The following is a 25073-nucleotide window of genomic DNA, read 5'->3' as shown; positions in this document are numbered from 1 at the left end:
ATATAATGATAAAATGTCAGATTTTAGCATGTTTATAAGTTCTACAACATGTTCCTATATAATGAGAACATGTCAGCTTTTAGCATTAGAAAGACCTTGGTGGTCTTTGCTGAAAACAATACACAGAATAAAGAAGGCATTTGTTGACAAAATGAAGAAAGCCAAAGTAAGGTTATATCACAAAAGATGAATCATAATTTTCTTCCCATCATGTAATTTGTACTATATGATGAAAATAATTCGACAAAATAAAGAAAACCAAAAAATATTATTTCATGAAAGAAAATTCAGATACATTTTCTTCCCAAAAGAAATTTTCAAAAAATCACTTTCAATGGCAATGCCTGCAAGTCTCATCTGTAGTATTTCTAAACATTAAATTTATTAGATTTGTACTATATGATGAAAATAATTCGACAAAATAAAGAAAACCAAAAAATATTATTTCATGAAAGAAAATTCAGATACATTTTCTTCCCAAAAGAAATTTTCAAAAAATCACTTTCAATGGCAATGCCTGCAAGTCTCATCTGTAGTATTTCTAAACATTAAATTTATTAGATAGACTGGCAAGCCCTGTTATGTATCCTTCACATTCGGCATGTGATGCCTATTTCTGCACTGAAAATCTATACACCATGGTATGACGGTAGGTCTGCCCTGGATAGTAAACTGTATTTGGAAAGTTTGGGTGGTGGACGCCATCAGGGAAGGTCTGAGTCTCCAAGGCCAAGGCTGAATATTGCCCATAAATTGCACCTCCTTTTCCAACAGTTTTCTTCAGCATATTGGAACTGTAAAATTGCAAGCCTGGTGCATCTGTCCAGATATTCAGAATCCTACCACTGAAATTATCATTGACTCTAACGGCATGTCTCAGATGATTCTTCTTCTTTGGAGGATCCAGAACCATATTTATATCATAACCCCCAGGCACATTCTTGATTCTGCTCCCAACAGTGGTTTCCCTATTGAAATCATAGGGGGTTCCTTGTACAGGCACAATAGCCCCTGTTGGAAGAAGATGTTCATCCACTGGAGTATAACTGTGAGCCCATATTTTCACTTTATTATCAAGTATGGTCCTGCCACTGTTGTGACCTGCAAGGTTCCAGTAAGTATGCTGGGCCAAGCACACGGGGGTGGCTTTATTCAAAGGTTTGGCATTCATAACAACCGCTAGCTCCTTATTTCCAGTTATAGTATAAGTAACAGATACATCAAGATCACCAGGGAATCCTATCAACCAAAAACCAACAGAATTTACATTCAAAATGTAGAATTTCCTTTGGAAAAAAACCAATTTCCTGTATCATGCATAACCAAAGCCTCTCTAAACCCTGCAACTAAACTGAAAGGGGAACAATTTTCCAAAGCAACCCAATGGCAGAGAGCCATAGAACTCTGCTATTCAGTTTTGTATAATCAAAGATGCATTTCTTAAAACAGATGAGAACTCTTGATCTATGAAGAAATCCATCTGATTCTTACCTTGTTCTCCATCATAACTGTGGTAAGTGAACTGAATAGAAGGTTGAGCTCCCCCTCTAATTTTTGCTACCTTCCATAACACCTTGTCAAATCCAATTGTCCCCCCTGTTACAAAACCAAATTAGAAAACATGATCTACCCAGACAAAGAGCATTTAAACTAATACATCTCCTTAAGATGTGAAAGGAATGAATGCAGGAAGGAACTCACTGACCATGGAGTGTATTATTCCCATCATTGGCAGGCAGATGGTACACTGTTCCATTTAAAGTGAATTGCGCATCCTTGATTCTGTTAGCTACCCGCCCCACAAGTGCGCCAAAGTAAGGGTCCAAAGTGCCATTCTGTATGCAAAAGTTTTCGGGTTTAAACATGAAATTGTAAGACAGATCTCACAATCTCAGGAAAAATACATTAAATCAGACACTTACCTTATATGAATCAAGGGAGTCAAACCCAAGAACAATGTCTCCTAGATTCCCTGTATATTAATAACACCATTAGCTTCAACAAAAGCATGAACAAACCTTATCCCCACCTCCCCTATTTTTATTAAAAACAAAAAAATTATGCATGTGGCTGAAAAATCACATGGACCCTTACAGAAACTTTATGTGTGACTGAAAACCCATGAATTAAACCTAAACTCACTTCCTCCATTAGGATTGAAAACAGAAACCGCATGTATAAATGCATAACGATACATACCTTTGGCATCTGGGACAACTACAGACAATACAGTGGCCCCCAAGTTTGTGAGCTTCAAGCGCAGATCACCCTTTTCTAATGTAAAGACTTTTGGACTTTCCGAACAAACTTGAACTGCATTAAGAGAAGCCAACAAGGCAATGCACCCCACTATCCAGATATTCTGATATAATTTCCCCATGATCAAACCAGCATTTAGCTCACCAGGACTGAAGATGGAAGAGAACCCAACTGGGTTAAATTAAGATTGAAGGGCCTAATTTTAAGGCATGCGCCAGATAAGATAAACTCAAACATAGAGTCTGACCGCTCTGATTTTATGGTTTGGATAACAAACATATTTAGTTTTCATATATATTTCGAGATAAAATGTGGAAGTTTGAAAACGCGATTGAGAAAATCTTTGTTGCGGGAGCTAATGGCGCGTGTCTTTATCCATCTTTATGTTCACAATTCCACTAACTTACAGTTGTTCTATGTTATCCCTCCAATAACAGAAGTACAGCCTGTGTTAATGAATATAGAGGAAATTTGGATTCTCCTTGTGTTCTCTTTGGGAAAACCGCCTCTGCTATCTTGGTCAATTTATCATAATCTTTTCCATTTTTTGGTAGACTATTGCGCTAATAACAACAAAAGACGGTACTGTCCATTCAGTAATCTATATTTATTAAATGATTTTTTATTATTATTCAAAAATCAAGTCTACAGGTAGATTTTTAAAATATTGTTTTAATTATTAATTTATATTTATGTAAAAGACATATATAGATGTTTTTTTATAGATGCGTTTAAGATATATTTTATTGAGTATTTTAATAAATTACTTATTTCATATCTTAAATATATATTCATATTAATAGTGTTAAAATTTATAAAAAAAAAAATTTCTATAATTTTTAAAAACATAAAGGGGTTGGGCTTGCTTGATTGGTTAGAGTAAAGCATGAGGTCATGAGCTTTAGTCTCCCCCTAGTCAATGTGGTATCACATAGACTAAAAAAAATGAAAAACAAATTATTTATTTAATATATTTAGCTATTTTTTACATTAGTTTTTTTTTTTATGAATAGACATTTCCATTAAAAATTAATTAAAAGTACACTATCAACAAAAAAGGTAAGGGGATGCAAGATCACCCCTCTAGAGTCATATGGGCAATGCTTGGAAATAGCACTAATACATCAAAAAAACACGGGTAGTGCTCCATAAACAACTAAATAAAAATCGTTAAGCGGCTAAAGCAATGGCAACAGGAGGCGACAGTGGATCACAATCGTCCTTGGGACCCCATACATCAGCAGGGTCAAGGTTGTCGTCTGGGAGGGACCACCCTTCATCAATAGTCGTATCTTCATTCTCCTTCTCCTTCCTGGCTAGGGAAATGGCCAAAGCAAGGTGTGAAAACCTGTTGGAAGAGTAGGGCCAAGTATTATCTTCGTTGGTATCTGATCAACTAGAACCACCACCAGCAAAAAAATCAACACCCCTTATATCCCACCCAGAAATAGAGTCACCACATGGTGGAGAGGCTGAGTGGCGTCAATTGAAGTCACTACCACCATCAGACTAGCAACGAGGAAACTAGGCTCGCGGGGGTTGTGAGAAACAAGCAAAGGAGTTACGACTGCATTGTCGGTCCTAGAGCGGAGAGCGGTCATGGGAAGTAGAAGGGTCTGAAGGCACTTGTGTCACTGTACAAGGGGAATTTCCCCAATGGTCCAGGAGCATTGCAAGTGGACTACCTCGAGTGCAACCCTTGTTGGCTTGCACTTGAATTTGAAGCATCACATTATTACAAATGCACGCTTTAGTTAAAAAAAACATGAATTTATCAATAGAACTATGAGAAAATAAAACAACATTTCTATCCTTCCATAATGTGAAGAGGATTTCCACCCTAAAAGCATGTCAAATCTATGTGAGTTTGAAGGGAATCTAAGGGGAGTCCCCCAAAAGAGCCATATGCCAAGTGAAAGGCTTAGGTCAAAAAGGCTTAAAAAAATCATGAATTCAATTCCACAAATGCTTAGATCAATGGCAAAACCAGAAATGGTGAGTGAAAGATTTTGGTTGGCTATAGAAAAGGTAGCAAGGGTCGGTAAATCCCAAGTGCCACAATCGAGCTCCCAATGACAAGCCTTGAAAAATAATACACCAAGCAAAGTGACCCAACTTAGGTTCGACAATGGCAAACCAAATAGTTTGAAATATGTGACACCATATGTGTTGTGGCGACTGCAAATGCCACTAGAGATTCAAAGTCAAGACCATAGGCAAATGAGGCACGAGTCGGCAATAACCTAACTTGGTTTTATAACTACAAAGGGCGTGTTGGGAAACTGACACCAATCTTTCCACCGAGGTTTGATAGACTAAATGCCCAACTTGTGTAACATATTCAGAGGCAGGGCCGACAAGATAAAGTCAAATGTCTATCATTTTGGTCGAGCGAGCCAAAATTGGACTTGCATATCTTCCCAAGAATGGAGTTGCATGGTAGCTCTAGAAAAAAAGTGCCTAGGGGTGTGAATGCCACATTCGTGAAAACGTAGAGAACTAACCCTAGGAACTCAGGTTGAAGGAAGCCCTTGAATTTGAAAGAGTGGCGACCACCACATATTATGTTGATTAAAGGAAGACCAACCATAAATTTGGCTTCATCCCAATGAAGATAGGGTTTGATAGCTTCCCAAGCACACCAAATTCTTTTGGCAACAAAAGTGTCTTGAATTTGCATTATCTTTCACGACAAGAAGGGTTTGAAAGTTGATCCCCTTGCACGAGGGCCTATTAGCCGAATATCTTGTTGAAATGTAGTGTTTGAGAAGAACTTTCTAGGCTTCATCACCAATGATGGCTTGAATAACCCATTTGGCACATATCACAAGACCTTGCTTCTAGGTAGAAATAAGGCCAAGCTCGTCAGACTCCCTTGGAAGACAACAATACTCACTAGTGACTTTATGAAAGCCAAGATGGTTTGTTGTCAAAGCCCACAAAAAATCCCAAAGAATCTTCTCAAGCTTACTGTAACAAGCTTTCAAGGGGGCCCAATAGGAAGAATAATACACATGGGTAGCGGCAAGGACTTTAGAACAAATATAAAATTTACCAGTCAACAAGAGTGGCTTAGTAATCCAGAAAGCCAATTTTTTTCTCGATTCTAATGAGAACTGCATTCCACAAGTCCATAGGAGAACCCTAGAAGGCAAACAAAATGCCCATAAATCAAAAGATTTTCCCATGTTGAATCCATTTCCACCCATATTGGAGAATTCAATTGGGGCCTAAGAGAAAGGATTGCTTATAACATTGGGTTTTGTGCCATTAAATCATCAACCCAAAAGCCAAACAAAAAGTATCAAGGCATTGCAAAGCTTCACGAACATTATCTTCATCTTCAAAGAGGGTGAGGAAGGAATCATCTGCAAAATGACCATTGACAAGTTGAGAAGGTGACTCGGGCAAGGAATCCCCTTAATGTGCCCAACATAAATGGCAATTGCGAGAAGGTAACCAAAACCTTCATTGGAGCCAAAGGACAGCCTTGGCAAATGGAATGAAAGAAACCAAAAGTTGAAGATTGTTTGTCATTGACAGTGATACAAGTAGAAGCATCTCCAAAGAGCATTTGCACTATTTGAATGAACCAATGTCCAAACCCTAAAGACTAGAGCATAGCAAGAATAAAAAGTCATTCAATATGATCATAGGCTTTAGCAAAGTCTATCTTGAAAAAGATGGCATTTTGTTTAGACCGATGAGCCCACTCCATACCTTTCCAAATAGCAATGACATTATCTAGAATGAATCTCGACTTGATAAAACTTATTTTCTCAGCTCTAACTATATGAGGGAGGTGATGGTGAATCTTGAGAGCCAACACTTTAGCAATGATCTTGTAAGAGACATTGAGTAAAGTGATGGGACGCCAATTGCAAATATCCTTAGGGTCCCCTACCTTAGGGATGAACTTGATGTTCCCTTTGTTAATAAGTTGACCAAGAGATTGAGAATGCAAAGTTTCAATATAGACTTTATCAAGGTCTAAGTCAACGCAAGGCCAAAGGGCTTTGAAGAATTTGTAGGGGAAGCCATCACATACGAGGGCCTTGTCATCGCCCATGGAGAAAATAGCCTCCTTGAGATCTTCAAGGGTCAAGGTTTGATCACAAAATGTCTTTTAAGACTCAGATAGCCAAGAGGGAACAACAAAAATGCATTCCCTCAAGGCCCTATCACATTCAGAAGAATTTCCCTGAGCAAAGAACACCTTCTCATAATGTCTAACAAAGGCTTGAAGGATATCTGGTGGCTCAGAGAGCATCGTTTGGCCATATTTAATGTGCTTAATACTAGGTGAGGAGTGATGAGCTCTTAGAGCCAAGAAAAATTCTTTAGACACGCGATCCCCCACTTTAAGCTAGTGAAGCCTAACCTTGATCTAGGCACCACAAGCAACATAATTGTCAATAATTTTCTTCTGGTGTCTGAGTTGAGCAACCTGAACTTGCAAAGAAGGACATAAGGGGTTGAGTTCAAGAGCTTTTGTGGCATGATGCAAGTCCAAAGTATTGGCATCATAGAACCATTGGTGGTACACTACTATTTGTCTTCCATAAATGCGAAGAAAGAAAGTCGTGTGTTGGATAACATCATTCCACCACATAATCCAACAAGACTATTGAATGGGCCAACTTTCCAAATTCCAAACCTATTGAATGTGGGCCACTATGGCAAGATGATTCAATAGAAAAGTATTTAGAAAAAAATGGGATTTGAAAGGTTGGACATGATCCTCTTGCCAATTAATGGAGAACTTTATGAGGAAGTGGTATGACAATGTTACCCTGGGAGAGGTAAAACCAAAAGGTCTCGGTTATCTCAGAAAAAAGATTGAGTTGTGATCATAGCACGATTTATCCTTTTATGAATTATATCAATACCTAGCCAGAAATCACTCCAAGTGTGCTAGATACACTGGGGATAGTGATGATTGGTATTGAGATTGAAAAAACCCAATTTATTATGCATATAAAACCAAGCTTCTCTCTCCCTAGATGTCCATCAAAAAGGCAAAACACCTTCCTTATCAGAGACCAACTCAACCATATTAAATTCACCACACAAAACCCAAAAAGTAAGTGGCAATGAATCCACGATCCACCACCAAAGATGAGATTTTTCCACAACATCATTGGGAGCATAAACATTAATGATCCCAAAGGAAATATTATCGACTAATATGAGGACCTAAACCAATCTTTGAGTGGGGTCCACTTCATGATTCATAATAGAGGATTGCCAGCATAGTGAGAGAAGGGTGGCAACACCTCTTTGGCTAGCTTCATGGTCTGAAGAAAAAACTAGGCCATCCAAATAACACAACTTGCAGCATCAAGCATGAAATTAATAATTTTAATCTCTTGAAGACAAAAAACATTAATACTAGGATATTTCAGACAAGTATTCCGCACAGAATACTTCCTAGAAAGATCAGAAAGACCTCAAACATTCCAAGACATGAAATTCATGATTGAAAACCATGCATGGTATCCTCGTCCTCAAGAGAGGAGAAATTGTTCTACAAAAAACCTTGTGATTGGAAACCCGAGCAGGGAACCACTCAATGCATTTTCAATAGCTTTGTCGCCATCCTCAACATGCCTAAAAGGACTATGCGAACTACACAAAGAGGATATTTGAGTTGAAACAAGATAAGCGGGCAGAGGGGTCTAAACCCAAGAAGAGTGAGCGCCACCAAAGCCTACAAGCTCCTTCCCTTGTGAAACAGATTTTGAAATTGGTTCCTATTGTGATGATGGTTGTAGTTGTGATTGCGGCTACAACTACAACTACAAAGAAATTTGGGGTTGCGTTTGAGCAACAATATAGCTTGACAACTTCTGAGAAGCATTCAAAGAACCCTTTCCTTTGTGAACAACGATAGTCCAAACCTCCTTAGTTTTGGGAGGTTTAAAACAAGGAAGAGGAGCCTCCTTGGGAGAAGTTCTAGCTCTCAAAACAACCAAAGGGCAGTCCTTAATCCTATGTTCTAAAGATTGGCACGAAAAACAAGTATTGGGCAAGTTCATATGGATTACTCGTTCAAAGTAACACATACCTCCTATCTAAATATCAATAGTCTCCTTAAGGTCTTGAGACAGATCCACTTCAATGCATCCCCTTTTTTGAGGACTAGTATGGAAAAAACGATCGGGTTCCATGTAAACGACCTTAACATTAGATCGGGCAATGGTCTGCAAAAAGAGCCAACAAGGCGAAGGGAGACCAAGAAACTCAATTGAGACTAGGACTTTAAGCTTCTTGTCATAAAAGACAAAATTCTCATGACCGTGGCTGAAAAAAAACAAAGAGGACCAAACATACCAAGGCCCATGATGCAGAATGTCATGCACATGGGTGGAATCAACAAAGTGAAACAAAAAAAGCCTTTGGTGAGATTTTGGATGTCATCAACCTAGACCCCATGAGGGGCCCAAGCCTTGGCAATCCAGTCATGAATCATGCTTTCAAATGGAACCCTCCCCACAAAAGAACCTATTAAAGTAAACTTTTCAATCCATTGACAAGCATTATCAAAGTCCTGAATAGGCAAGACGACATTTGGGGTACCAGAAGGCGTACCTTGTGAAAAAATTTGGGAACAAATTTCTTGGGTCATTTGTTCAGGAGTACCATGTTTACTAGATGCCAAAACTCCAACACCAATATCAATAGTTGGGTTGAGGTTGGTTGAGGCCATTAAAAGGCTAAGAAATTTTGCAATAAATGTGGTATAACAACAAGAAAACCACAAAGAAACTCAAAGTATAGAGAAACAACCATGCGAAAAACCCTCAAATCTCTCTGCACCTTCTAAAAATTTATCAATTTACATTAATATGAGTAGAAAAATAATATTTAAAAGAAAAGACAGAGAAATTAATTTGTTATGAAGATCTATTGTTTGTAATACATTTGTATAATCATTATCAAAAAGTAGAAAAAACAATCTAGATCCGAGCCTTTAATAAAATAAATAAAGTAAAAATTAATTTAACTATAATATTATTCTAGTCATGATAATTTTATTTGTGTTTTATATTTTTATATTCATATTTGTTATTAAATATTATTTTTATTATTAAAATAATATTTAAGATGTAAATGATTATCAAATTTAATTGGTTAATAACACACATGTCATTTCCTCTATTGTTATCATTGTAGAATGCCTCAACCTAGCTATAATTTAAAATTATGCATACTATTAAAAATTTAATTGTATTTTACAAACCTCTTGACCAAGTTATATAGGGACAAATTAATTTTAATTAAAAACCTAGAATTTGAGATTTGAGTATGTGTATTTGACATTAGATATGTAATCTAATAATAATTAAAAATAATATAATTTCATACTGATTGAATTTAGGTATGTGCTAAATTTGGATGAGGGAATTAGGATTTGGGTATTTTGTAATGTGGGTGTTTGGTTGTTGGGTATTTTTATTATAGCTTCATATAAGTGTGATATGTAAAATATGAGGTGTGATTAAATATTAGAAAGAATAGGCAATTAGATTTTTTTTTAGTTTATGCACATTTGTAATAGAATTGAGATAGTGTTCATGTCTTCTCATGTCTTTTCAATAGGGTGGTCTTGTTTAGTTTCCACAATCTTGTCTTTTATAAAATAGAAAAGTAGTTTACACAAGAAAATAAATATTTTTGTTATGTAGATTAAATATCTGTTTATAATATTAATATATGTGTGTGTGTGTGTGTATTTAATCATATTAAATATTTATTTAGGTTCATCTGTAAAGTTGTATTTTAATATTGGTTAGATATCTTATGTGTGGGTTGCACATTAGAAAAACATAATTTAAGAATAGAAAAACTTAGTAAAGAGATTTGTGAAGTGAATGTTTTTGTAATCTCATGGTTTCTATATATATAGTTTTGTCAAGATTATAATTACATTTTTGTGAGATTGAATTTGAGGTTGGGGTTGGTTGTCACTTGTATTGAATTCTCTCATGGAGTTTCTATGTGAAGCATGGCATGGCATGTGTGGTTGCATGGTTATTCATTATTCTTAAACATATGGAGAATCTTGATATTCCAAAAGTTTTCGATGGAGACTATGTAAGTGTATTGCAATGTTCCATTGTTGAATACTACTGTGAGTGTAGTTGCTTTTGAAGGTTGAGTTTTTTTCATGGAGCGTTTTCTCAAAGTATATCATGTGTAACCTTGTTGTGTATATATTCTCTTTACATTATGGTTTTTGTGTAAGCTTGTAAGCATTCTTTTCTTTTATAGGGTTATGTAGGAAATGGTTTTCTCAACCTAGTAATTTCCTAATAATGTCCAATAGTGATGCAAATTCCATATAATCCAATAAGGCATGATGAAAGATATGTTGTGTCAATGGAAAATCCTACTTATAAACCCTTTAGGACCCTCTTGTTGCCTCCCATGTTTTGCACTTAGTTTATTTCCTCTTATATATATTAAAAAGGCATCCATTTGTTTATAAGCATACATAAAATATTCTTTATTTTTTTACTTTAAAACAACTTGGGGTTTTGAGGTCCTCGTTAAATATCACCTAAAGCTTAGAAGAGTCGGCATTTTCTTCCAATTTTATCCTACCTCTTATTAGTAACCAATTGAATATCACCTATTAATTTCCCAATAATGTACAATAGTGATATAAATTTTATAAAATTGAAATGGTGTAAAAGTGATCCTGAAAAGGGAAGAACTATGTTCCCTTGAGAGCCAATTTCATAATATACATTCATATATCTCCAACTAGTGAAACTGGTGAAGATATCCAATTATAGAAATGGAAGGAGCAACGATGGGGAGTCTTTAGTCTTGGATCTAAGCGTCTTAGTCAAGGATTTGAGCGTGACACATAGATTTCCACATGACACATTGTAGTCACATATGGACCATGAATAGAAAAGACTCAAAAAAATTGAAAATCCAACTCTATGTTTCAGAGAACTTGCAAAACTTAGAATCAGAAATGTACTAGCAAATACTATAAAATAGAGATACAAAGAAGTAGAATAAAAATTTAAATCAAATAAATGGATAATAAATAAATATAGGGAACCTCTGTGTGGTTAAATTCCTTCAAGAAACCTACACACATACAAAAGAGGACAAAATGTTGGGGTTGTATAAGGGTTTACCTCAATCAAAACCCCGCTTTGGTGTTTCCACCTCCACGAACAACTAGATAGATCAAAAGATAAATAGATAGAATGATTAAATGATCAAATAGATAGGGGATGTGATAAATCCCAAGATGCTCAAAGATAAGATAACTAAAAAGATATTACTAAATAGGCCTAAGAAAGCCAAAAGAGATACAAAGAGTAGTGCAAGAGAACACGAGTGTTGTAGCAAGTTAGAAACTACTATAGCAAGCTAGAGATATCAAGAGAAAGTTGTGAGAGCCCAAAGAACCAGAGATATTTCTTGAGAGAACCAAAAGATCTTGTATCAATGAAAGATATAGAATTAAAAGAGAGAATAGGAGGGAAATAAGAGGTTGGGAAGCCATTTAGAAGATTCCAAGTCATTTCCACTTACCACAGTAGGTGACAAGTGTTGAAATAAGAAAAACTAGCATTTGAACGCTAAGATGTCATAGGATGAATGCATGGTGTGTGGATGTTTGCACAACATGCTAGTGTGTAGATGAATCATGCTAGAAAACAACAAGTGGCAAGAGAGACATGTGGCTAACACAAAATTGAAGTTAAAAGATAGGTGCTAGAAAAGGTGTCCTGAGCATCCTAAGAGGGAAAAGACTGATGCAAGGGCTGAAATGAGCCTAAACAGATGCTAGAGGAATGGACACTAAAGTGGCTACAAAAGTGAAAGCAAAGGGCTATGCAATTTTTGACGCTACATTTTTCACCCACTTTAGCAGGCTTAAGAATCAACATGAATATGCATGCCAAGGAAATCTATTGAACATAAATAACATCAAGATTGTAGACACCTAATAATGTCTCATTAAGTCTACACTAATTATTCATCTATTTAATTAAGTAATTCTTTAATTATTTGATTAAATTAATTGTTTCATCTAACCATCACCCTTCAACAATTCTAATTATTCTATTTCTATTCTCAAATCATTTTAATTAGTTAAACATATCTTAATTATTAATTAAATATCAATCATTTAATTAATTACAACCTTTTCCTTAGTTAAATAATATTTATTATTTAATTAATTCTATTTCCTAAGTTTAAATAATTTTATTTGAATTAATTAACTTATTCTTCCAATTCCCCAAATTATAATTCCACTTAATTCCATCAAATTTCATTTTATTTTCTCCCAAATTTGAATTTCAATTAATTTCATCTAATTCCAAATCATCAAATTCATATTTCCCCAAATCTGAATTTCAATTTATTTCATGTGCATTTCAACATTTGAATGACCAAACTCAAATCCAAATTGAAAATGAAAATCAAATTCAATTTTAAATTCCTACAACACATGCTAAAATCAAAACTGATTGATCAAATCAGTTGTCTAGTCAGTTAACTCATCAATCATCCTTTTTAACTCAAAATCAATCCACCTATCTTTCCAATCAAATGAGTTTACTAATCCATCTATTCAGTTCACTCTCCAGTCAATCTAGTTGACTACTCAATCAAATGAGTTAACAAATCAATCAACTCTGTTAAATGATCAATCAATTTCAGTTGTCTCCCAATCACACTTGAATTCAAATTCTCACCTCCTTTGTGTTGAAAATTGATAAATTCAACCTCTTTTCTCAATTCAATCTAGAATCATAGTCTTCAATATTGTTGTTTATTTTATGCAGGAAATCAAGTGCAATACCTGAGAGTCACCTACATCAACAACAATGGAGACGAACAATGGAAGCACAAGTGGAGAATATAGGGAGTTTTAATTAGCTTAATCTTCTTATTTCTTTTATTTATTTCATTGAATTGTGTTTAGAATCAGTTTAATTAGTTAAGGATTCTTGTGATTCGTCCTTTTAGTCTAATTAGCCTCAGATTTATGATGATTTCAAACATGATGACAAAGATGCCAAAAGGATATTGTAGACAAAGCAGACAAATCTTCAAGCCAAGGAAGCATGCTCCCAAGTTGAAGACCTACAAAACAAATGCATTAGAAAAAGTTGCACAAGAGAAAAAAGTTAGAACATGAGAGCAACAAAGTCATGACTTAGAACATTATAAACATAAAGATAGACAAGAACATGGATATCACACATATGCAAGAACATGACACACTAAAATATTTGAGTTAGCATAGTGAAAGAGACCTTGATGTAAAAGGTTGTCTAAATAGTATGTGTCATCCCAAAATACAAGAAACAACGAATAGATAAATTCTAAAAAGGAGAGAAGAATGTAAGGATTAATCGCTTCAAGGGAGAATGCACCTAAGAGATAAGGAAGAAACTAATGTTGAAGAGATCACATGACACAAACACTAGATTTCTTTTTTTCCAATAGTCATTCAAATGATAATGATTAAAAAGATAGATTACAGTCTAGCAAATTATGTTATGCCAGGTGATCAAAGATAAGTAGAACCAACCTTGCTATGAAGGAAAGCCACTACCAAAAGATAAGTAGAACCAACCTTGCTATGAAGGAAATACACTACCAAAAGATAAGTAGAACCAACCTTGATACAAAGGAAAGCCACTACCAAAATATAAGATGCCTAGAAGAACCAACTTTGTTTGTGGAAGAGAGCCACTACCGATAGAGATAAATGGATGCAATATAGGACCAACCTCACTAAGGAGGGAGGCCACTAAAGATACAATAAATTTTGATAAGAGCCACAAAGGGAAAAGATAGAGATTCACTACAATAGGAAACAAATAGATAGTCATCACAATGGGTCAAATATGAACATGCACCACTATGGGTAAAATAGAGACACATCATGTGATAAGAATGCACAAAAGAGTGGAATATGTAAAAGGACAAGGCAGAGGTGAACCTCACTATCACTTTTTGTGCAAAGAAGAAGGTCTATCAATAGATGAAGATTATGTCACTCGATTGATGAAGTTGTTGTATCTTATTCCTCAAGGTCTTACATCCACTAGTGGAATGGCCAAGCACTTGGTGATATTCACAAAAAGAATGTTTTTCTTTATCAATATTAGAAAATTTATTATGTGTAGGAGGAAGAGTAATTAAGCAGGCTTTAAGAAGCCTCAACAAAATATTCTCTTTCTCAAATAAAGTAGGAGGAATAGGGAGCAACAATTTCTCTTGTGGAGAAAAGTTTGACTGCTTGAAAGAAGAAGACATAGAGACATCGACAATGGAGGGGCTAAAGACAAAGGAGAAGGCTTGTAACCTAAACCCATTGTAAAGGAGCATGATTTATGATCCAAAGGGACCTTGACTCCTTGTTCCATGCACCCAAGACCATTTCCTCTATATCCATACTTAGAAAGAATATTAAATCCTAAACCATAACGCGATTGCAATTCCTCAAGAGAGGGAGGATTACCATTAATGGAATAGCCAATAGCATTCACATTATGTTGCAATACAAAAGAATAATCATCCTTGATATCAGGTGTAAATGAAACCTTTGGGATACAAGGTGGACATGGTTGGCTTTACATTTTCCAATGGAGGGATCTATAAAATCCAAGGAACCCCAATCATCACCAAGACATGCATTTGATTGAGAAGAAGATGAGTTGCCACTATCATTAAGAGTAGGAGCTAATGGTGGTGTAAAAAATTTGGAGCATAATTAAGGAATTAAAATTTTAAAAGTAGTATAACTTCAAGGGTTTTCTCAAGATCAGTTTTTATTCTAACCACTTGATTATTATGAAAGAATTTAATAGACTTATGCAAGGTAGACAGGGCTACACCCATAGTGTGAATCCACCGTCTACCAAGAAGAAGATTATATTGTAAAGGCCCTAGCATTACATATATCAAAATAGGTAAAGTAACAAGTCCAAGCCGCAAAGGAAATGTTGTTATATGTAGAGCTTTTCGACCAACATTATCAAACCCATCAATAGATAAAGAAGAAGTTGCAAGAGAACTTGGATCCATTTTTATTTTAGGTTGGAGATCAACACTACAAATATTAAGTGCCAAATCAGTATCAATGGGAGTACGTCTAATACCAATGTTATTTTAAAAAGTAACTATCATTAGTGCATCATCTTGATCTTGTACTTCAATGGATGGAAATTCATGTTGGTATAATGTAATCTCTGAAGAATCAAAGTGTAGACAATCCATTAAATCATTCACATCACTTAGTCTAGTAGAAAATGACACAAGGATCTTCCATAGAGCTTCCTAAAGCATGGCACGATAAAGGAGGAAAGTTTGAAGAATATTCTAGAGAGGTATCTTAGTGGGATTAACATGAAGTTTCTCAGTAAGATTACACTCTACTAGGGATTGTAAAGATGGTTTAGGAGTAGTTGAAAGAATAAGTTGAGAAGATGAAGGAGATGTTGGAATACTAATGCTTTCTTTATTTCTACTAGTGTGATAAGTATGTACTATAATTCCATAAGAAGGATCCTTAGACTGCATGTATCTTGTAGAAAGATCCGGTGAATAATTTTTGAAAGGAACACTAGGAATAGGAATTACCTTCTTTGGAGAAACACTAGCTAGAGACATAAATGACTAGTCTCTCTAACCTTCTAGGGGCAGCAGAGACTCAATCACATACACAAACTCATTACAACTTCTAGAAAAATTATTTGAAGGAACTTTCTCAACATCAATCTATGGGAGATCAGATGTGAGATTAGAGTTTTTATTCGCCAATGTATCATCTCTAGAAGAGAGTGTAGTGGAATGAAAAGATGGTAGAGTAATATTGAGAAAAGTATCAATTATCTCATCCTCTTGCACCAAAATTTCCTCATAAGAAGAAGGAATCTCAGGAGAGGTATCAACAAATAATAATAAGAAAGGAGAAAAGAACTCACTTTCACATGCTAGTACAAGAACTTCTTCAAGCTTCTTAACAAATATAGAAAGCGATAGAAGGAAGGAAAATAGAATGTTTAATTTAAAAGAGAGATATAGACAAGTCGACCTAAGGCCAATGTATATCCCTTCTGATGGCATGGAATAGGGTTGGGGCAACACCCCAAAAAAAAATTGGAAGAAGGGGAAATATTTGAATTGTCCTTTTTTTAAGGGATATATTGAATGCTTGAAGGAATGATAAAGAATGCTTTGAAAATAATGCAGAAGTAGTGTTCACATTAGGTTCACCAAAATGTAATGGTGTAAAAGTAACCTTGCATTTAGGGAAGAACTATGTTCCCTTGAGAGTCATTTTCACAACATACATTCAAATATCCCCAGCTAGTGAAATTGGTGAAGATATCTAATTATAGAAAGGGAAGGAGGAAACAACAGAGAGTCTTTAGTTTAAATCCAAGTGTCTCAGTCAAGGATGCCAATGAAATGCGTAGATGTCTGCATAACACAGTGTAGTCATACAAACCACGAACACAAAAGACTCAAAAACATGAAAACCCAACTCTGTGTTTCCGAGAGCCTACAAAACCCAAAATAAAAAATATACCAACAAATACTATATAATAGAGATACAAAGAAGTAGAATAAATATTTAAATCAAAGAAATGAATTACAAATAAATACAAAAAACCTCTATTTGGTTGAATGGCTTCAAGAAACCTACACACATACATAAGAGGAAAAAATGTTGGGGCTATATAGGGGTTTTCCTCAGTCAAATTCCCCACTTTGGTGTTTCCACCTTCATAGATAGAAAAATAGATAGATAAAAAGATAAATAGATAGAATGATAAAATGATCAAATAGATATGGGATGTGATATATCCCAAGATGCTCAAATAAAAGATGACTAAAAATTTATTACCAGATAGGCCTAAGAAAGCCAAAAGAGATACAAAGAGTAGTGTGAGAGATTATGAGTGTTGTAGCAAGTTAGAAACTATTGTAGCAAGCTAGACAGAGCAAGAGAAAGTTGTGAGAGCCCAAAGAACCAGAGATATTTCTTGAGAGAACCAAGAGAGCTTGCATCAATCAAAGAGATAGATTTAAAAGAGAGAATAGGAGGGAAAGAAGAGGTTGGTGAGTCATTTAGAAGATTCCAAGTGATTTCCACTAACCAAGGTAGGTGACAAGTGTTGAAACATGTGGAACTGACATTTGAGTGTTAATATGTTGCGAGACGAATGTACAATGCGCAGATGTCCATGCAACGCACTAGTGTCTAGATGAATCACACTAAAAAACAACAAGTGGAAAGAGAGACATGCGACTAACATGAAAATTGAAGTTGAAAGATAGGTGTTGGGAAAGGTGTCCTAAGCATTCTAAGAGGGAAAAGGGTGATGCAAGGGCTGAATTGAGCCTACTCAGATGCTGGGGGAATGGACACTAAAGTAGCTACAAACGTGTAGGTAGAATTGGAAAGAGGTATATAATTTTTGACACTACAATAATCTTATAAGGAATGATGAAAAAAAAATTAATGTGACAACGTAGAAGGCTATTTATGAACCCTTTAGGACCCTCTTATTACCTCCCATATTTTTCACTTAATTTATTCTCTTATACATATCCAAAACAACATCCATTTATTTTATTTTTTATATAATAAAACCTAGTTTTAAAGGTCTAGGAACTATTAAAAAAATCATGGGAAGTCACCCATTAATATTTTAAAATATGAGTAGAAAAACCTAAGACAAGAACACATTTAAATAGAATGGCATAACCAACCAAGGTGGAAAACACGATTGAAGACAATTAAAATAGAAAGGGGAGTGCAATGGTTAGTAATCAAAACAAAGCATTCAAAACACAAAGTAAAACCATTATACCTTGTTACCTTTATCTTCTCCTTGAGATTGAGCTATGGTTGAAGTGGAATGCGTCCAATTCTCCACTTGATTTGATGAGCTCCTTGATTGAGAGGTGGTTTCTCTCCAATGTAAAACAACTTGGATGGATGCTTGCAAATGGATGAAGGATGTAGATAGCTATGGAGTTGGATGATATTTACCAATAGTGGTGATGCACAAGGATGGATTTCTAAAGTCAAATTAACAACATGAGATTACACAAGATGAGATATCAAATGAAGGTGAGGAGACCTCAATTTATAGATTTGAAGGGGGAGGAATCAACGGTTGAGATTAAAAGTGGATCAAGGGTAGAGATTGAAGGAAGGTGGGGACATGGATTGAAGGGACAAGGTGGGGAGACCAAGAGATTTTCCATAAAGGCATTTCTTGTCTCCACACTCCACAATGTATATGTGGAAGAGATCCTCAAGTACATTGGGAAGACAAAAAGGAATTAAAAATTCCTTGGGAGAAGACAAGGGAATTTAAAATTCCCAAATAATGAGATGCATGGGGAAAGGAAATGGGAAAAGGTATTAAAATTTGCTTCGAAAGATGAGAGCGCATAAGAGATTGAGAAAATTTTAAACCTTGAAATGACCAAAGTTGGTACATTTAAGGTTTGGAAGGTGAGGGGGATAGGCCATTTATGGCAATTGGTTGACTTTGTGGCTAATAATGAGTATTAGCCACTAGAAAATGATTAGAGGGGGTGATTAGGAAGATTAATAAGAGATTACAGTGCAAGTGGAAAAGTTAGGAGGATGTGACATGAGGAGAGAGAATGAGTGGAGGAATATAAAATTGGAGGATAATGATAAGCATGATTATGGAAGAATTAATTAGGCTAAGAAAAGTGATTTATGGGAATCACATGATTTAAGTTAATTAATTAGAACTAATTAACTAAGAGGAATTTAGAAGAATTTGAGACGAGTTTATAAGAATGAGAGATAATTAATTTATTGATAAATTAATTATTGGACTATAGTGATAAAATTAATTAAATTTGATTTAATTAATTTTAAGAAGAACGAGTCTCACATAATTAAATTTAATTAATTATGTGGAGAGGCTTAAATTAATCAAATATTAATTTAATTAATTTTAGGTTTCTACAATAACATGGAGGGAAACTAGTCACCCACATTCACAACAAGGAATAACAATGACAATTAGCAAAGGAATGAGTAGTCCACAACCACACACCTAATTGTATGCCTAGGTAGAAATGTCCTCAACAATCAACAAGGAAATTGTGAAAGGGAACCCCTTTGACCATAAGTTAGATGTTAGACCAACATTCTTCCTTGAGAATACACCTTCATTTTCCACCCAATCAATAACCTTGTTACTTGTTCTCCAAATATGAGTAAACTTGATCTCCTTAAAAGCACTAGTCAAACTTTTTGTAGCTTCTAATCTCCAATTTCGGATAACGCCCCCTCTCATTTCCCAATGATAAGTTTAGAGTCACCTTCTATCCATAACTTTTTCCATCCCTTCTCTCTAGCAATTGTCGTCCCCCACGACAAGGCCCTAACTTCAACCAAATTGTTTGTGTTGAGGCTAAAGTCTTGAGCATAGATCATAACAAGTTTCTTCATGGTATCTTCTAAGACATGGCTCAACCTAGTTCTGTCTTACCCCACTTAAACTCCTTGCAATTACCTGTAGCTTGGGTCAGAGTCTACACCAAGCTTTTAATTTTGGACCAGACATTAGCCAAACTAGTTTCACCTTTCTGTAAAACCTAGTTTTATTTCTTGTGAATATCCCCCAATTCCCCAATAGTGCTTTCCACCTTATCCCAAATGCTATCAATAGGCATTTCTTCATCTTTCAAAATGTGTCGATTACTTTCAATCCATAAATTCCACATAATAGTCACTAGATCCATGTCCCAAATCAATTAGAGACTTGAGCATACAAATTTTTCTTCCCAAGACTCTAAACAACCAACCACATTCTTTGGGATCACCCACTCGAAGCCCCAACCCAGAAACAACACCAGATCTTTCACACCACCTCATAATGAATTAAAAGATGATTGTTTCTTTCCTCCTAATTCATACACATAACACATCGAGAAGGGCCACTCTTACCCAACAACTATAATATGTTCCAAGTCAAATATCTCCTCTTTCGAGAAATATATAAGAAAGCATTCATCTTTAGAATACAAAGCTTACTCCAAATCTTATTCTCCTCCTTGAAGATCCCCTCAACCTTAGAAAAGAAAGTAAGAAAAGCATTGAAGACTAGATCATTGTTTCATCATCGTTCCTACCCCACACCAACTTATCATCTTTGTCCTCCACCAAAAATGATCATTTAGAAAGTTGAACTCATGAATCTCTTCATAGGAAGATCATAATTCTTCCATCATTTTCAATTATTAGGGTTGACTTTTATGTAATCCTTAACCCACATCCCCTCCGCCTCTTCACAATGCACTAATAGGATAAATTGTTATTGATCCATAGAGGCTTTCTCCTCTAACAAGTAGTCCCTCCAAAATTTAATTGTCACCTCTTCCCACCCTCCAAAGTGTTTTTTAACTCAAAAAATTATAGCAAGTTATGAGAAAATTCCATATGCTTGATCCTTTGGGAAGCTCACTGAAAGACAAGTTGTCCATGTTATTTTAAAGATACTTAGTCTGTAATAACTTACTCCAAATTTTTTATTTTTCATTATAAATCCTACAAACCAATTTTGTACCTAGAGCTTGATTCATCCCCTTTCTTTTCCCAATGCCTAAACTACCATGCAAGATCAACCTAAAAACCTCATCCCACTCGACCAAGTTGTATTAAGACCACTCCTCACAACCTCTCCATGAGAAGATTCTTTTCACATCTTTTGTATTTTTTGCCACTTTACTAGGAATTTAAAAAACTAGTATAGTGTAGATAACCATAAGAGATACCTTTATGAGGGTGATTGTGCAAGCCATAAAGATCCACTTGCATTTTCAAAAAGCTAGCATAACCTACACTCTATTGGTGACATTGCTCCATTCTCTCTTTAATAATATTTTGTTTCTAGCAAAGGCATTCCCAAGTACTTACTAGGGAGAAGATCAGTCTCAAAACTAAGAATCCTCTAAATCTCAAGTTGTTCTATGTACATATCTTTTAAGAAGAAAATTATAGATTTAGAATTGTTAATCTTTTTCCTAGTTACAATCATACCATCTCAAAATATTCTTAAAAGTACTAGCCTCCCTAGCCCTTGCTACACCAAAAAGTAATTTTCCATCTAAAAATTGCAAAAGAGAAATATTGCCCATGCCTCCTGAAACCTACAAACTAGACAAGTTTCCTTCTAAAATCACCTTCTTCAAATTCCTAATTAAGACATCAACGATGATGACAAAAATGAAAGGGGGTTTTGGGTCCCCTTGGAATGAATTCCTCATAGCATTAAAAATATCTATTGGAACCTCGCCAACTAGGATATAAAATGATGGAGTGGAGATGCACCAATCTTTATTTCTAATTTCTCACAATCTTTGTCTCTGTTCAATAGCCTCTTTTGTTGGTTGAAAATTTTGTACACCTGGGAGATGTGCAAAATTGTGGTTTCAACCATGGTGTGTGAGTATGATACTCTCCTAATTTAGGGAAGGCTCCCCCTAGCTACAAACTAAACTAATCTAATATGGGTTAGACAACAATCTTTCTTCTTCTTTCAAGAAAAAATATACTCTTTTCTCTTCATAGAAAAGCAATAGCAATTGGAAATAAATAACAACAAATTAAAAAATGAGATTTTTTTGTAGGATTTTGGAACATAACTTGGGAAGCAAATTTTCCATGAAGGCACAAAGACCTTCGTCACTTCCCCGGGATGAGAAAACAGAAATGAAAGCACAAAGTCTTCAACACTTCTACTGTCCTATCAACCTTTGTAGATGATTTTCTAGCAACTAAGCACAATATGTAGTAGCTCAAAGTCTAACCACACGATCCACCTCTTATGCACAAACTTAGAAAATAAAAGCAACACAAAGTCTTCAAGTTACCCCTTTTCTTGAGTGTCCTACAATAGTTTCAGATGTGACAAGCGGCTCAAAGTCTACAATATCAAATCTTAAAACCAATCTAAAAATCCATTTAACACAATAAACAACTCAAAGTTTGCAAGATTGAGCTTGGATCCCTCTTGTATAACACCTAAAAACTCACAATCAATCTCTAGAAAATGTCGCCACATAACACCTTGAATCAACACAAAGTTTGAAAACAATTTGCCTCTTTTAATTGACTGCAATCTGATTTATAACCATCTCTATCTTGAAAGCATTATATAATTTGCATCCATAAATTGTTGGTGTATCTCTCTTTGTATCATCTTCCAATCTTGGAATTTGCTTGCAAAATAAGGTCCATGCCTTAATCCATTGATTTGGTCGGTCATGTGTGCAAACAAGACTAGAAAGGGAAGCGATAAATTGATGCAAAAATGGGCTCACAAGTGAATTTCGAGTTTTGGAAACTGCATTACATGTGTGGAAAAACAAGAGTGTTAACTTGCAATTTTGAAGAACAAACATGCAACTTCATATGTGTACTAGGTAACCACAAGTTTGCACTTGTAATTGGACCTTTAAGACTCATTTTCAAGTGTTTTTTGAGTGCATTTTGGACCAATTTCGAGTTCTGGAAGGCTGACTACAAGTGAAGACACAATTGTAATCGAGTTTTTAAAATTTCGGTTGCAAGTAGACTTATAATGGGAAAAATGAATGAAGGTGAAATGAATGGATGAAATAGGGTTTAGACATGAGGGGAAAATATAAATAATGTTTTTGACTGGTAATGGCAAACTTTATGTGACAAGGAAAGACACATTTTCAACTTGACAACTTTGGAAGAGGGAAAAACTTCAACTTGTAATCAGATTTGTAAATCCCGAAATCAAATGAATGAGTCTTATGAAATTTCTTCAACATTTGTAATTTGTAAAAATAAGATTAACTCTTTTTATGAAAGGAGGAAGGTCAACATTACCACGATTACTTGTAATCGGGTTTTGAAATCTTGAATACAAATAAAAATGAAAAGGGGGAAAATCTTGCACATTCACAAATTGTTTTGCAAATAACTTATCAATTTGGAAAGATCACTTAGAAACCCAAATTCTTGCTTGGTCAAATGCATTTTAAAGAGATGAAAAAACTTTGAAAGAAACAATCATCTCCTTAAATAGAAGGAAAAATCAATATGTTGGAACCCTTGTGTGAACAAAGCAAACTTGGATTGAAACTTCATGCACAAAATATGACATGAAAAGAGGAACAAAAACACCTTGGAATGATTTTCCAAACCCATGCTTGGAAAGAAGAAGACAAAACACCTTGCAATGGAGATCAAATCACCCCAACATGTGTTACAAAAATGACCATGAAGGGGAAAAGACATGGCTCCAAAATAGTAAAAATGCCTCCCAAATAGGAAAAAGCGTGGCCCATAAACCAATGAAAAAGGAACAAGAATTGCATGCAGCCTCCTTCATTCCATGCATTTCTCCATGAAAATTGGATTCAAAGCCATGAAAAATGGATTCTTGGGAGCAAGAATGCAGGTTGGGTTATTGGTTTGCAAATGGAAGTCAAAAATTCCCTTCAAGAGATATAATCAGGTTTTCAAATCCCCTTTACAAGTTTTAATAACTTCACTTTTCCCACTCGTAAGGCAAATTTAGGTTTGTTAGAGGAAACAACAAAAAGACATGTCAAAATAACTTGTAATAGGAAAATAAAACCCCCTTTACAAGTTTAAAATGACTTTGACAAAAAGACTTGTAATAGGGAAACGAAATCCCTATTACACCTAAAAATCACTTAAGTAGGAACTTTTAAAAGAAATTACATGTTCTTTTTAAACTTATAATTTTAAATTCACTTGTAATTTGTCCAAAAAGTTCCTTGAATGACTTAAAAGACATAAAAAGAAAGGGGGGAATAAAAAGTAAGTTACAAGTGACAAGTTTTAAATAAAGTGCACTTGTAATTGTTTTAAAATTCCTCTACAACACTAAAACAAGAGAAATTAAAACTTGCAATCAAAGGAAAATTTCTCACTTGTAGTGAGGAAGAAAAAACTCAAAATTGAAGAAAAAACAAAGCAAACGAACTCAAAACGCATTGAAATTTGATACATTTCAAAATGACGAAGTTATTGTCGATTATCTTGGCATTCGCAATGATCTTCCTCCCGGAGACCACAAAGCAGGATACGCCATAGAGCTTAATAACATGGCATACTTTGGTGAGGGTGTCGGGCCTTCTAGTCGCAAAAATGTGAAAATAAAAACAAAACAAGGGACTTATGGCGAAAACCACACTGTGGCGCTATCTGACTCTACAAAAGTAAAAAGAAAGGACGTATCTGAGGGTGAAAACCTCTCTGAGGCGCCCGAAGATGGAAGGCTCGACATTCTCCCAGCATCATACGAGGAAAAATCATCCATGTTGGTAGAGGAGACTATAAAGACAAACATTGGTACAGCAGAAGTTCCACACAACATATTTTTGGCTCAATCATTGACAGAGGCCGAGAGGACAAAGTTCATAAGCTTCTTTAAGGAATGACAAATCAACTTCGCATGGTCTTATGCTGATATGCCTGGACTAGACCCGGATTTAGTAATGCATCATTTAACAGTTAAACCGGGGGCAAAACCAGTAAAGCAGAAATTAAGGAAAATGCATCCACAAGTGGCATTGCTAGTCAAGGCAGAGCTGGAGAAATTATTGGATGTCGGATTCATACGCCCAATTGATTATCCCGAATGGATCTCCAATCTAGTACCTGTCAGCAAACCAGATCGTAGCATCCGAATATGCACAGACTTCAGAGATATCAACAAGGCTTGTCCAAAGGACGATTTCCCATTACCAAACATTGA

General features: G+C 35.3%; 1 protein-coding gene across 1 annotated transcript; it reads right to left on the bottom strand.

Annotated features, from left to right (window-relative positions):
• Window positions 1-422: 422 nt before the first annotated feature.
• LOC131040483 (uncharacterized) lies at window positions 423-2742 on the bottom strand. The gene is made up of 5 exons (XM_057973424.2): window positions 2200-2742; window positions 1923-1972; window positions 1706-1835; window positions 1492-1596; window positions 423-1239 (listed from the first exon to the last, which is right to left on the bottom strand). Exons 1-5 carry the CDS (start codon window positions 2378-2380, stop codon window positions 611-613), a joined length of 1095 nt encoding a protein of 364 aa, XP_057829407.2. The 5' UTR covers window positions 2381-2742; the 3' UTR covers window positions 423-610.
• Between the last annotated feature and the right edge of the window lie 22331 nt (window positions 2743-25073).

Source organism: Cryptomeria japonica, chromosome 10 (genome assembly GCF_030272615.1).
Source record: "Cryptomeria japonica chromosome 10, Sugi_1.0, whole genome shotgun sequence".
NCBI classification, from domain to species: domain Eukaryota; kingdom Viridiplantae; phylum Streptophyta; class Pinopsida; order Cupressales; family Cupressaceae; genus Cryptomeria; species Cryptomeria japonica.
The sequence above is the reverse complement of the archived record's forward strand: the minus strand, read 5'-3'. Positions and strand labels throughout refer to the sequence as shown.

Bases quoted from the DNA above. Each gene is read 5' to 3' on its own strand.
- LOC131040483 (XM_057973424.2), bottom strand. From the start codon at position 2,380: ATGGGGAAATTATATCAGAATATCTGGATAGTGGGGTGCATTGCCTTG. The intron at 1,973-2,199 runs GTATGTATCGTT...ATTAATATACAG, and splicing joins AGTTGTCCCAGATGCCAAAG to GGAATCTAGGAGACATTGTT. The intron at 1,836-1,922 runs GTAAGTGTCTGA...TTTTGCATACAG, and splicing joins ACTCCCTTGATTCATATAAG to AATGGCACTTTGGACCCTTA.